The 12515-nt window shown below is 34.0% G+C and overlaps 1 protein-coding gene across 4 annotated transcripts; it reads left to right on the top strand.

Moving 5' to 3' along the window:
* Positions 1-449: 449 nt before the first annotated feature.
* Positions 450-12200, top strand: LOC140765458 (mediator of RNA polymerase II transcription subunit 22a). Of its 4 annotated transcripts, XM_073104568.1 has the most exons (7): positions 450-710; positions 809-874; positions 974-1224; positions 6425-6616; positions 11139-11166; positions 11269-11378; positions 11468-12200. In XM_073104568.1, exons 1-3 carry the CDS (start codon positions 558-560, stop codon positions 1205-1207), a joined length of 453 nt encoding a protein of 150 aa, XP_072960669.1. In that variant the 5' UTR covers positions 450-557; the 3' UTR covers positions 1208-1224; positions 6425-6616; positions 11139-11166; positions 11269-11378; positions 11468-12200. The 4 variants fall into 4 exon arrangements, with proteins under 4 accessions (XP_072960669.1, XP_072960666.1, XP_072960667.1 ...); XM_073104565.1 differs by having other exon boundaries at positions 11139-11378; XM_073104566.1 differs by lacking the exon at positions 6425-6616 and having other exon boundaries at positions 451-710.
* Positions 12201-12515: the final 315 nt, after the last annotated feature.

Here is a 12515-nt window from a genome sequence, read left to right as displayed (position 1 = left end):
ATTTCTCTCGTATCTCAGGAAGAGCTACTACTTAAAAATCTTCGTTTTTCCTAAAGGCTGAATCAAACTCTCTTGGAGCGACATCTCAATAAACCTTTTGTCTTTTGAAATAAAACATAATATCAAATAATCCGCTCATTAAAGTTGTCACGTCAAAATGAGAGTATGCTATCGAGAGGATGTTTTCTTTAGTAACTTCGACTTCTTTTCTATATAATATTTAGTGAGAAATACCTCAAAAATTGGTACAATATAATTATTCTAGTCTCTCACATATGCCGCTGCAAATAAGAAAGAGGCAAAAACAAATTGGTTCGGAAACAGTAAAATACAAAATCTTTGCAATGGAAATTTAAAATAGAGAGAAAATGCAGAAAACAGATGTTAGGGTTTTTAAGGCAAAACTCTCGTAATAAAAATTGGGGGCTAGGTGTAATTATATTATAATGCCGGCATTCTCCCATCTGATAGTCATCCCCACCATCCAAGCCTCTTGGAAAATCCCCGCGCTACCTTCACTCCTCTCCCAACTTCTCGAGTCTTCACACAATTAAAGGATGAGCAAAGTGGGAGCAAGCGGTGCGGGAAGCGGCCCGACTGCGGCTGCTGCTGCAGCAGCCGCGCAGAAGCAGAGATCCCTACTTCAGAGAGTCGACACCGACATCTCCAACATAGTCGACAATTTCTCCCTCCTCATCAACGTCGCTAGGGTTTGCTCCCTTCTCCAAACCTTCCTGAAATTTCCTCTTTTTTTCTTCTCATTTCATCCCCAATTAACCCCTTCAAATCCCATTAATCTCTTTCTCAGGTCAACGATCCACCCGTTCGGAACTCGCAAGAAGCGTTCCAGATGGAGATGCGCGCGTCAAGAATGGTAGATTCAGATCAAGAATTCATTCGGGAAATTGCTGCCGAATCATTTTTCTATGGTTCACGTCCGTTTGGTGTTTGTGCTAATGCGTGTCTGGAGTAGGTACAAGCGACGGACTCGCTCCTGAAGCTGGTGTCGGAGCTGAAGCAGACGGCCATCTTCTCTGGGTTCGGGTCGCTGAACGAGAACGTGGATAGAAGGATCGAGGTGTTTGAGCGGCAGGCTGAGAGTAGCGACAGGTTGCTGGAGAGGATCGGGGAGCAGGCTGCGGCGAGTCTCAAGGAGCTGGAGACGCATTATTACTCTTCAGTCGTGAGGACGCATCGAACCGAATGATGTCGAACTCTCAGCCTGTAAGAAATCCAGAAAAAAATTATCTTTATTTTTTGTCTTTATTTTGTTTTAGCAGTTTTGGAACGATATGAACAGACGCATCTTTTTTATGAATTCTTTGTTTCGTTTTATTGCAAAACTTTACTGCATATCCCTACTTACGGAAAAACTCTATCGAAAGACTTAATTCTAATGGCAAATGTCTAGAGGGGAGGGTAAGACCAAAACTTACACGGAAGGAAGTCTTAAGCTAGGACAACTTGATTTGGCATAAATGTTTCTATTAAATAGAGTGGGATGGAGGAGAAAGGATTCGTATAGCAAATCTATATAGTAAATTCAACTATATATAGCTGATATGGAATCTTAAAGATTAAGAAATAATTTTTTGTTCTAGTGGTTCGTGGGATCGGGATTGGCGTTTTGATAAAATGGTACGATTCTGCGAAATTGACCATATCGGTTGTCTAATAAAATTTTAAATATTATTTAAAAATACAGAAAAAATTCTTAAAATTTAGAAAAATATGAAAAAGAATAAGAAAATAATAATTATTTACATATGAATCCAAAAAAATTATAAAAAAATACTAACTTACTCAATAGTCAATTTTGATAAATATCGAGCTGATTCTCGTAAATCCCTATAGTCGTCGTCATTATAATCATTATTAGTTTGTAAATAATGATGTCTAGAATTTGGTGCTCCATAGAGTGATTGCATATATCATTCATATAAAATAGATCTTATTACTTTTGAGAAGGATAATAATCAATGTGGATCTTATGTTTGAGAATACTAAGGATATTAAAGAGGATAATAACCATCATATGGATCTTGTAATGACTCCAAATAATAAATACTTGATGAACCATAGTGATAGAAAGCAACATTCTAATAACGTCGTTGATATGTATGTACATCCTCAGTTTCTTTATCTTCAATCTCTATGCCTTGTTGACTTCCCTCCATAAATATGGAACGACAATCTCATCATCAAGTGTATCATTAGGATCATCAGAGTTATATTACTAACATTGGTAGCTAACTAGTTATACTATCTCTTGCTGCAGAACGACTCGTTCTATCCTTTGGTCTAGTCGTGGTTTCCCTTAAAACCTCATTTAACTATGTGTTAATTTTATCATCTAATATTCTATCCTTCACTTCTCTGATCTATGAAGTTAGGGGGCTTTCTTCGTTAAAAAATTGATTTAAATCAATCATCTGATTATTTTTTGTTTACTTTTTTTAAAAAAAAATTTCTCTCTCTCAATTTCATATTATAATGACATAAAACTAAATTCTCTTATCCCTTCGTTGTTAATCGATTATGTATTTTTGTGTGGACCAAGGAGAAGGTTTTGGATAAACCAGGGTGAAATCCATTATGGATTTGCCTCTGATCCAATCCAGGGACAGAACTCTCTTTATTTCTCTCACTCTTTCTCTCTCTCCTTACCATAACTATTATTTCTAATGAAGAGATCTAGCTCCGACGACTCCGACGAACTCTAGTATATAATTTTATTATTTTATTTCTCTCTGTTTTTAAATTTCTTTTGCTCTCTTTTTTTCTTCTCTTTCTTCTCCTTCACTGCACTATAATTTTTCACTTTTTCATTCATATCTTTTGGTTTTCTTTCACTATTACTCTCTAATCTCTTCTTTCAGGTGAAAATCAGCATAATTTTTTTTTTCCTTTTGGTTTTCTTCTCTCTAATCTTTTCCTTTTCTTCTCTCTTCTTTTTCGCTTACTGATTTTCTTTTCACGTAATAATAACTTTCCAAAATCTAAATTGTTTTTTGCTGAATTGTTTAATTTGTTAAATTTGAGATTACATATTTGCTGAATTATTTAATTTATTGAAATTGTGATTAAATATTTGCTGAATTATTTATATTTACTAAAATTGAGATTAAAAATTTGTTGAATTATTTAATTTGCTAAATTTGAGATTAAATATTTGTTAAACTATATTTTTAATTTGATCTCTGTTTAGGTATTTACATTAAAATTAAAATGTCTTTAAAAAAATCACAAGATACCAACATTGGCCACCAATATTGCATCCATCTTAGCTAAAACAACTAGTGTGGAAAAAAAAAGTGGCGACGTTAGTCGTCTGGAAGAACATTTGGCTAGAAAACAAAGAAATATTACAGCTTGCACTCAAGATAATTTAGAAATCAAAAGAGAAGTATTAGCCTATTTAATAAGCAAAAAAAAAGGATAAACAAACTACATAAAGAAAAGAGTCGATGATTTGTCAAGAATTGATGTATGACTATGAAAACATTAATAATAATAGCAGTGAGCAGAGTGAGAAAGATAATGAAGAGAAATAGATAAGAGCATAATGAAAGAAAATAGAAATATACAAAAAGATGAGATGAGAAGAAGTATTGGTGATAGCCTTCAAAGTTCTAGTTCATATGTAGCGAGAAAGAGAATATAAGGGTAGTATTACTAGGACTCCTAGTGTTACGGGCTTTATAATGAAGTCTGAATATATTAGACCATATATATATCTTAAAAAAATGGGTTGTATATAGACTATTATCAAAACAGTTCTTAAAGGAATAAAAAATACAAAGAAACATATTAGTAAGGCTATCTCTAAATTTTTTTTCAATAATCATATTTCTTTCGATAAAGCTGATAATCTTTATTATCACACAATGGTGGATGCTATACAATCAATAGGGTCTGGTGTTCGGCCTCCTAGATTAAAAATATTATTATTAAATATTTTTGACTCAAAGGTAGACAAGCTTCAATTGATTGTAACTTTATGTGTGATGGGTGGACTATATAAAACAAAAGAAATATAATTTATTTCCTAGTGTACTTAGGCATGGGGATAATATTTTTGAAATTTGTGGATGCTACTGCTCATTTTAAAAGTACAAATTATATTTTTTACTTGATGAATGAGATAGTAGAAGAAATTTATAAAAAAAGATAGTTCAAGTGATTACTAATAATAAAGCAAATTATCAGGCTGCTAGACAATTATTTATGATAAAAGATAACATTTATATTGAAAGTTATGTACTACATATTATTTTGATCTCATGTAGGAAGATATTACCAAATATTCTAAAATTAACATAGTTAACATGAAGGTCAAAGGTTAACAAATTTCATATATAATCATGGTTAGGTTTTCAATTTGCTTAGACAGATGACCGGTGGTAAAGAGATTATCAAACCCGGCTTCACTAGATTTGTCACTCATTTTCTAAAATACATAATACAACATAAATATAAGATTATTTACATTCTCAGAGTGGTTTATAAAAATTAAGAATATAAAATCTAATGATCGAAGTTTAAATGAAACTTTAGACAACATAGCTATTGGAAATACATTTTAGCATAATATTACAATTGCCACCACAATATTTCAGCATCTTGTCAAGGTATAATGACTTGTAAACAGGGATGATAAGTCTTAAATAAGTTTCTTATACAATGCTATAGCCATAACAAAAGAGTTGATAAAAGTAAATGTAGGCAAAAGTTATAAAATGTGGTCGAAGTTGATTGACTTCAGATGGAGCAAACAATTACATAGAGATATAGACGCTGCCAATAAGTATTAGTTTATTAATTTACTTTTATTTAAATATTTTAAAGTTTGAATGCTTACAAATTTTAAATTACAAATTTCTACAGAATATTTTATTAATCCAAAATTTCAATCTCTACAAATGTCAGTAATGATACTGAAATTTTACTGAGAACTAGGAAAGTAATTAGTAGATTAGAGCCTGATATTTATAAGCAAATCCTTTATGATAGAGAAGTAAGTTAATATTTAATTAAATAATTTTATTTTGCCGATCCCGATTGATCCGACAAAACTTGGTTCTAGCTATAAAGTATAAAGAAAGGGATCTATGGAGAAAGAAGGGAGAGTAAGAGGAGGAAGAGGGAGAGAGAGTTATTGGCCTAAGGGAGCTTTGTGGATTTATAGACATTGTATATGCTGCTTTACATGCATCCCCTTGAGATTTCTCTCTCTTGTCGCTCGGTTTCAAAGGGGCCCCACATCACTGAAAAGAAGAAATGAAGCATGTGACTTATGCCTACTCATTGTATAACTTGCATAGTTTTATTTTCTGATACAGCTGAGCTAATTTTAGATGTGTCTCTTGGGTTTTTGTTGTGTAGTTTTGCAGTGCACTGGAATTTTAATATAAAGATTCCAGAGTTTCAACTTTCATATCTAATTCTGCGGTACAACACTTCATACAACTTTTGATGGTTAGGTCAGGATAAATGGAATGCACGCTTGCTTTTTTTTTTCCCACATCTTCTTGTGGTTTTTTCCATTCCTTTGTTTTTCTAGTATATCCAAGTAGCTTGATGATGAGTTATTTGAGGGATTGCCACGTGTTAACACAGTATGTATTGCAAGAAGCCTCAAATATATAATATGCTAATCTACGATAATTTTCTTTTCTTTTTCTTCATTTATCTTCTAACTTTTGTAAGAATCAACAACACGACACACTGCTAAGGAATGTGTGTGTTATTGGGCAGATAATCAGCAATAAATCTCTTTTTTCTCTTTTTCATTTGGAGACGGGGACTATCAATGGAATGATTGTCATTTAGGGGAGTTTTCCAAGTTTTATTCCTTCGTATATGACCCTTTTCTTCTCTTAATTATTCTATTTTTTGTCTTCCTCATTTCTGTCCACTTTATCGGTTCCCTTTTTTGTTGTCTTTTATCTTGCTTTTCTATATGTGCTAGATATGAGTTTTTCATATTTTCTTTGCATATAGATGTCATAGCTACGTACAAACTTGTTAAACCAGATTTTGAAGACTAACTTTCTATTTGGGTACATTTTTTTCTTAGAAATCCTTTTCATTACTATTAAGTTAAATTGTTAATGCACTGCATATTTGTCACATGACTTGAAATAATAGGCGAAGACCGTGAAATGGAATCACAAACAAGTGTCATTTGTTGTAGACAAACTAAATTGTTGATAAATTGCCTTTTCCCTCTTCATTAGCTCACTGTTGCATTCTCCTGCTTTCCTTGTTTATGAGTTTGACTCTTATTCTCTCTCCATTTTCGTAAGTTCTACTGTACTTTTCATTTTGTTTTCCGTCATTTCTCATATCTCCATGGCTTTGATGTGATCCAATCTATCATCACCTCCATCCTATACCTGGGAATCCGTACCTCCACTTGCAGATCCCAAATCTCGTGCAGAACTGCTACAAATCGGATCAAGCTGGTTCGTAACAATTGGTATCAAAGCATGTCTTCCTCGGACCAGATGCTGACCATAAGAAAGACCACACCAAAACATCATGAAGGCAATTTCGAGGTTACTAAAGAGACGTCTTTTCATAGACAGGGACTACTTCTCACTTTGAGGACAAGGTAAACGGAAGCGTCATGGAATGATGTGATTTGGACTAGATCGGATCACCTCAAAAGACATTGGGCTTGATAGATAAAGTTTAGTTATCTTATTTATTATTCTTATGTGGTTTAGTCAAAAGTTCTAGTATTTAGAATTTTATTTAATTAGCTAAATCTAGCTCTGTGCAGTTTTGAAAAAATATTTACAGAATATTATACAGATATCCGAATAGTATCAAACAAATTGGATAAGATCACCAATCTCCAGATCTGCAATGTTGGTATTCATGACTTCTCCAGATTCAGAATCTAACTGTGAAAAAACGAAGGGTTAATCCGAGAAGATAAGGAAGACTAGTTTAGTTAAATTTGTTTTAGATGTTTTGATTTAATCTCTATAAATAGAGCCTTTTGGTTTGTGTCTTAGGCATGCTTGGAATGAAAGATTAATTGGCTTCTGCCCTGGCATCTCTCTCAACTAGGCCGTCGACCTCTACATCTCCCTCCCTCTTCACCAACCAACGCCACCTCTTCTGTTGGCACGGTCCCGTCTAGCTTTTAATTTCCCTCTGCCGTAGATTCCCCTAGTCCTGTAGGGCACGCCTACTTCTCCCCTTTCGTCTCTTTATTTTAATCGTCTCTACCTTCTGTATAGTTTTTGTGACAGTTGTAGGCCAATCATAGCCTTTAATCATCTATCATATTCGCATCCACAAATCACCACCACCATCATCTATTGCCGAACCATCTCCATCAACTACACGGCTTCCACTCCATCATCACCTCCATCCTATACCTAGGAATTCGTGCCTCCACCCGTAGATCCCAAATCCCGTGCAGAACCGCTATGAATTGGATTAAGCCGGTTTGTAACAGACTTTTTGCCATCTAATGCTTTTTATCTTTTTAAATTTTCATTTATTTTCTTGAGCAATTTGCACAAAAGATCAATATGATTGCGCTTTTTGCTGTTGGACCCAATATTCGTTTCCTGTTGCAGCATAACCCAATTGACTATTTTTTGGATCAAAAGTGTCCTTTCTTTTGGTGTGGAAAGAAAGATATCTTTTGCATTTAATGCTAATTTGTTCTTTCCTAAAAGAAAGAAATATCTTTCGTCAAAATAGACAGTACCTTTTGAAATAAAAACAAAATACTATTATTTTTCTTCTACTTTCTCTTGCTAGCATTCCATCTAAACAAGCTTGCCATTATCGTCCTCGCACATACTACCATTTATTAATCTCCCTATTTTATTATTGCTAAATAAAAAGCCAAAATCATCATGTTCAGCTACTATATGCTTATCCTTACTATAGCTTAATCCATAGAAAATATATAATAAGGTGACATTTGATTCGTGCACAAAAGATACTTATTTATGAATTATGACCCCCTTAAGTTTATCTTGCAACCAAATACTTATGCATATTTTGGTTAAATTGTATAAGGTAAGTCATGTGATAAATTATACATAGATAAATGGTGCAATAAAGTTATGCACATTTTCTAAGTAAAAAATCTTAGTACAATTAACATATTCATAATTAATAATCAAACATAAATTTATTCAAGGTAATCATTACATTTTACAATCAAACAACAAAATGTAAGTAAAGTTATAGATGTTCCTAATTTATATTTAAGAGGTGTGCATACAATTATCCTTAAAAAACTTTATGCACGAACTAGACGAGCATAAATCCATAATAATCATATATGAACTCATATGCCCACTCATGCAGACATTTTTCTGCCTTTATATCCTATTACACTAAAATACTATAGATAATTGATGTAAGGTATACTATTAGACTTGATTCTGCACATCAATACCATACAATTTCCTTTTGAGGATAGAATATTATAATAGCTAGTCAGTTTATAGCAGCCCCTTGATCTTTTCATTATGCAGGTTTCTTTTGCATTCTTGGATGTGTAGAGGACTATTACTCGCTCTCTTTTAATGTTTGTAGATTCTTCTCTTGTGCTTCATGTCTATTTTGATGCTAATTGGGCTAGAGATTTTATGACTCATCGTTCCATCAGTGGGTTTTGTCTGTTCCTTAGTGACTCTTATGTCCTAGTGAAGCAAGAAGTAAGATGTTTCTTTTTCTAGTACTAAAGCAGAGTATAGAACAATGTCCACTACTGCTAAGCAGATCATTCATCTTTGTCGTACATTGGGTGATATAGGTGTGCCAACTCTAACACCTACTGCTCTTTATGATGATAACATGAGTGCTATACAGATTGCAAGCAATCTTGTATTTTATGAGCACCATACAGATGTAAACATAATCTTCTGTTATACCTTAGGTATATCATATCACATATATGCTGTATATATATATATATATATATATATATATATATTCATAATGTGAAAGAGAATATCACTTCTCTCTTTCGTTACACTTATTATTGTCCAATTCATAGAAACCTTGTAGTCAATCCATAGAACCTACACTTATTATTGTCCACTTCGTAGAAATCTTGTAGTAAATCCAGAGAAACAATATACGAGCTCGTATGCCTATTAATGTGGTGCTTTTTCTTCTTTCATGCCCTTTGGCACTCAGAAATTCACTTAAAACTCAAATCTGCACTAATTGTATATAGTAAATTTGCATTTATGTCATTCTTTGTTCCTTTCTAGCAATCTTGATTTCTTTTCCTTAATTCTCATCTTTGTTTACTTTGTTAGCTATTTGTTTTGCTATTTCTCCTATTGTTGTCATATTTTGCTCTTACCTTTCTTTAGACTTGTGAGGAAAACATTGTCATAATTGTCTTGCTGGTCATGTCATTTTCTTTCTACTTTTTCTTTTTATTTTATTTTATTTTCTATTCTCTTATTTTGAGAGTCTTGGTTTATGGGTCTAGGCTGTTAGTCAGTATGAAATGGCACATTTGACATACATATCTTGTGCATTTTTGTTTTATGATCACCAAGTAACTTACTGTAAACATGAAGAGTCACTATTTTCATTGTAATAAACAGATGCTTCCTGGTGTTTTGGTAGTCTTTCATGAACAAAATATACCTGATTTGATAATCATGATCTAGCTTTAACCTTAGGGAACTTATTATCGATATAAGTTGGGAAAAATACAGTTTGCCCTAAGTGGTTAGATAAAAATTTTAGGTATCTCTCTGAAATTTCATTTGTGCTGTTTAACCCCCTTGTAGTTCTGACCTATATGCATCTGCCCAACAAACATTACTTTAAAATAAAGGACCAAAATGCCCTTCTTGATTTACAACAACCAATTGGGAAATTTTTGTTACGTGAAAATTCTTAAGTTTAGAGATCCGACAACAGAATGTCTCTTACAATCATTCCTTGCATGTTGAATGCTTGGCGGATTGTCTCTATAGATGGTTAGAGAAATATGGATGCCAATGGAACACCACTATCTCATGTATCTGCTGACTGGCACGCAGCTTGTTGATTGTCATGGCAGTCAGTAAGTCCAAGATAGGTCGACACAAAAACCAAATGGCTTTATAGATATGATCAATGTTTCTAGTATCAGCTGATCCTAATTCTGATCGGTTGAAATGTCGAGATTAACCCGATCCCACCCCGAAACTAGTTTGTTGATTGGTTTTGGTGGGCTATCAACTGGATTGGCTGATCCTGATCCGTATCAGACCTGTTACGGTTGGATCGGCTGAAGCCACTCAATATGAGTTAGTGAAATGGATTGGATCCAAATGGATCCAACCTAAAACTGATTTGAGGACATCAATGGATCCCCGTGTCCAAAAACTTCCCACATATCTTCTCTCTCTCTATACTCCAGCCCTACAAAGTCCTTACACAAATCTGTCGAAGTAGACGTCCAGTGTGCTCCTCCGACAGATCTGATGACACTGCACTTTGATGACCTCGGGTAAGTACTCTTTCGTTCTTTTTGATTTGCTTGTGTGGTTATTTTCCATTTCTTCTCTCTCCTCTCTTTCTTTGATCCATTTCTCCTCTCTTTCTCTTCCTCTACCTCTTCTTAACATATCTCTCTCTTTGTGCCCCTCCATATCTGCTGCAGCAACAGAGGTTTTTTATTTATTATATTTGTGAGAGTTGAGTGGGAAGGTGATTGAGAAAGTAGTATTTTATTAGTTTTCAGTGAGTAATTTATATTTTTTATATCTTCTTATTATTGTTTCTTAAATTTTTAGGATTTTTCTTGTAATAAAATACTTTTTAAGAATTTTATGTGATGAAGAAAGGTCTGATACTAAAATGGCTGACATGGTAGACTGATATAGCTGAAAAATATCATTTTTTTCGGGCTACCAATTCTTGATACAGATATTCAGAACATTGGATATGATAAGTCGGGCCTTTCTTGAGGTTTAACCAAAAGTTTGAACCTTGTATACTATGGAGCTTCATGTGAATACCTACTTGTAAACGTTTGAACCTTTTGCCTATCTTCTCTTTAAGAAATCTGTTATCCTAGAAGTAATAATTCATGTCTTAATAGATTACTTGACAATGTTTTAATGGCACATCCGTCTTTTCCATTCCAGGTTAATATTTTTGAGGTTGCAGCACAAGGTAACGAGTAACAAGCAACATAGAGATATGTCTGACCACAGCTCTGATGTTGACCGCATTTAATTGACTGCTGACACTTATGTTTATACTTTCATCCTCTAGCACCACGAATTGCTCCTGGGAAATGGTATAAGATAGTTAACACTTTTCAGTAGTTGAATGATGACAGCCCTACATTTCTTGATTTTCTAAGTGCACGCATTTAACTGAAGGTGATGTACCATTTAAGCTTCACTCAAAATGAATTCCCCAGCTCCATACATATCAATTCTTTTTTTGAAACTTGATTGCCTATGTTCAGGTATTGCTCTATTTCTGAAAGATGATTCATGTTGATCCGTCGGAAGCCTTGTGCCAGTCAATGCATGCAGAGAAGGGCGTTGGTCTTTGTAGCTCGTGAAGTCATTAGTGCTTGTGCTAACTTACTACTGTGAATGCATGTTGGTCTTGAGTTGGAGCCGCAAAGGAGGTTGGAACTTAGGGGCAAAAATTATATTAGAAGTGGGTTGCATTAAGAGGATAAATATCCAAATACGATTACAGTTGGGTACTACAATGTAAATCTTCATCTAGTTTAGAAGTGGATGTGGATAAGAGAATACGGATACAAAGGAATGCCAAGCATTTTGGGCAGGTACTAACCGTGATATTAACCCAGCGATAGGGGGGAAATCAGCAGTTCTCTAGTGTGATGTTCCAGAAAATGGACGAGGAACTGTAAGTTCATGAAATTATCCCTCAAAGTAGTAAAACTTCTTGAGGTTTTGCCTCAATATGGCATTAGGAACAAGTGAAAGTTTAACAGGTAAAATGTCATGAGAGGAGAAACTTGGCCTTCTGAAAGCAGCATCTACGGACAAAAGAGGACGAAGGTAGAATCTTCTCAAATAAAGCAATGACTTGGCATTGGTTTGTTGCACTACACGGTCCACACTAAGTGCAGGCCCCTAGGGCAGGGTAGTTCAACTTGATCCATTAAAACATTTTTCTGCTAACTGCCTTTTCTTAATATACCCAATTGAAGGCGAATATTATGATTTTTGCGTTTCTTTCGAGTTGGCATCGTTTTGATCGATTACCATTCTAGCTTCCAGAAGATCAATCCCTGCATTTTTCTAAGGCTTGCATCTGGTCATATTTTCTTCATGGTATATAATCCAAAGATACAAGAATCAGGTCAATCTTCTTGTTTTTATTTTGGGTGTTTTACATAATTGCCACGAATTTTTTAAAAATATCATATTTACCATGAAGATCTGGTGATTCTTTCAGAACAGGATAGAATATTCATCAAATATTTCAAATAAATGATTGTTAAAAAGTTAACACGTAAATACAAATGGCTAAAA

Source organism: Typha angustifolia, chromosome 8, assembly GCF_048772165.1.
Source record: "Typha angustifolia cultivar Huaian chromosome 8, ASM4877216v1, whole genome shotgun sequence".
In the NCBI taxonomy this organism is placed as follows: domain Eukaryota; kingdom Viridiplantae; phylum Streptophyta; class Magnoliopsida; order Poales; family Typhaceae; genus Typha; species Typha angustifolia.
This window is presented reverse-complemented; position numbering and strand designations above follow the sequence as displayed.

What these genes read in the sequence shown, in the direction of transcription:
- LOC140765458 (XM_073104568.1), top strand. Translation starts at nt 558, where the DNA reads ATGAGCAAAGTGGGAGCAAGCGGTGCGGGAAGCGGCCCGACTGCGGCT. An exon ending in TCCTCATCAACGTCGCTAGG is followed by an intron (nt 711 to 808) that starts GTTTGCTCCCTT and finishes TCTCTTTCTCAG; the next exon opens with GTCAACGATCCACCCGTTCG. An exon ending in AGATGCGCGCGTCAAGAATG is followed by an intron (nt 875 to 973) that starts GTAGATTCAGAT and finishes TGTCTGGAGTAG; the next exon opens with GTACAAGCGACGGACTCGCT.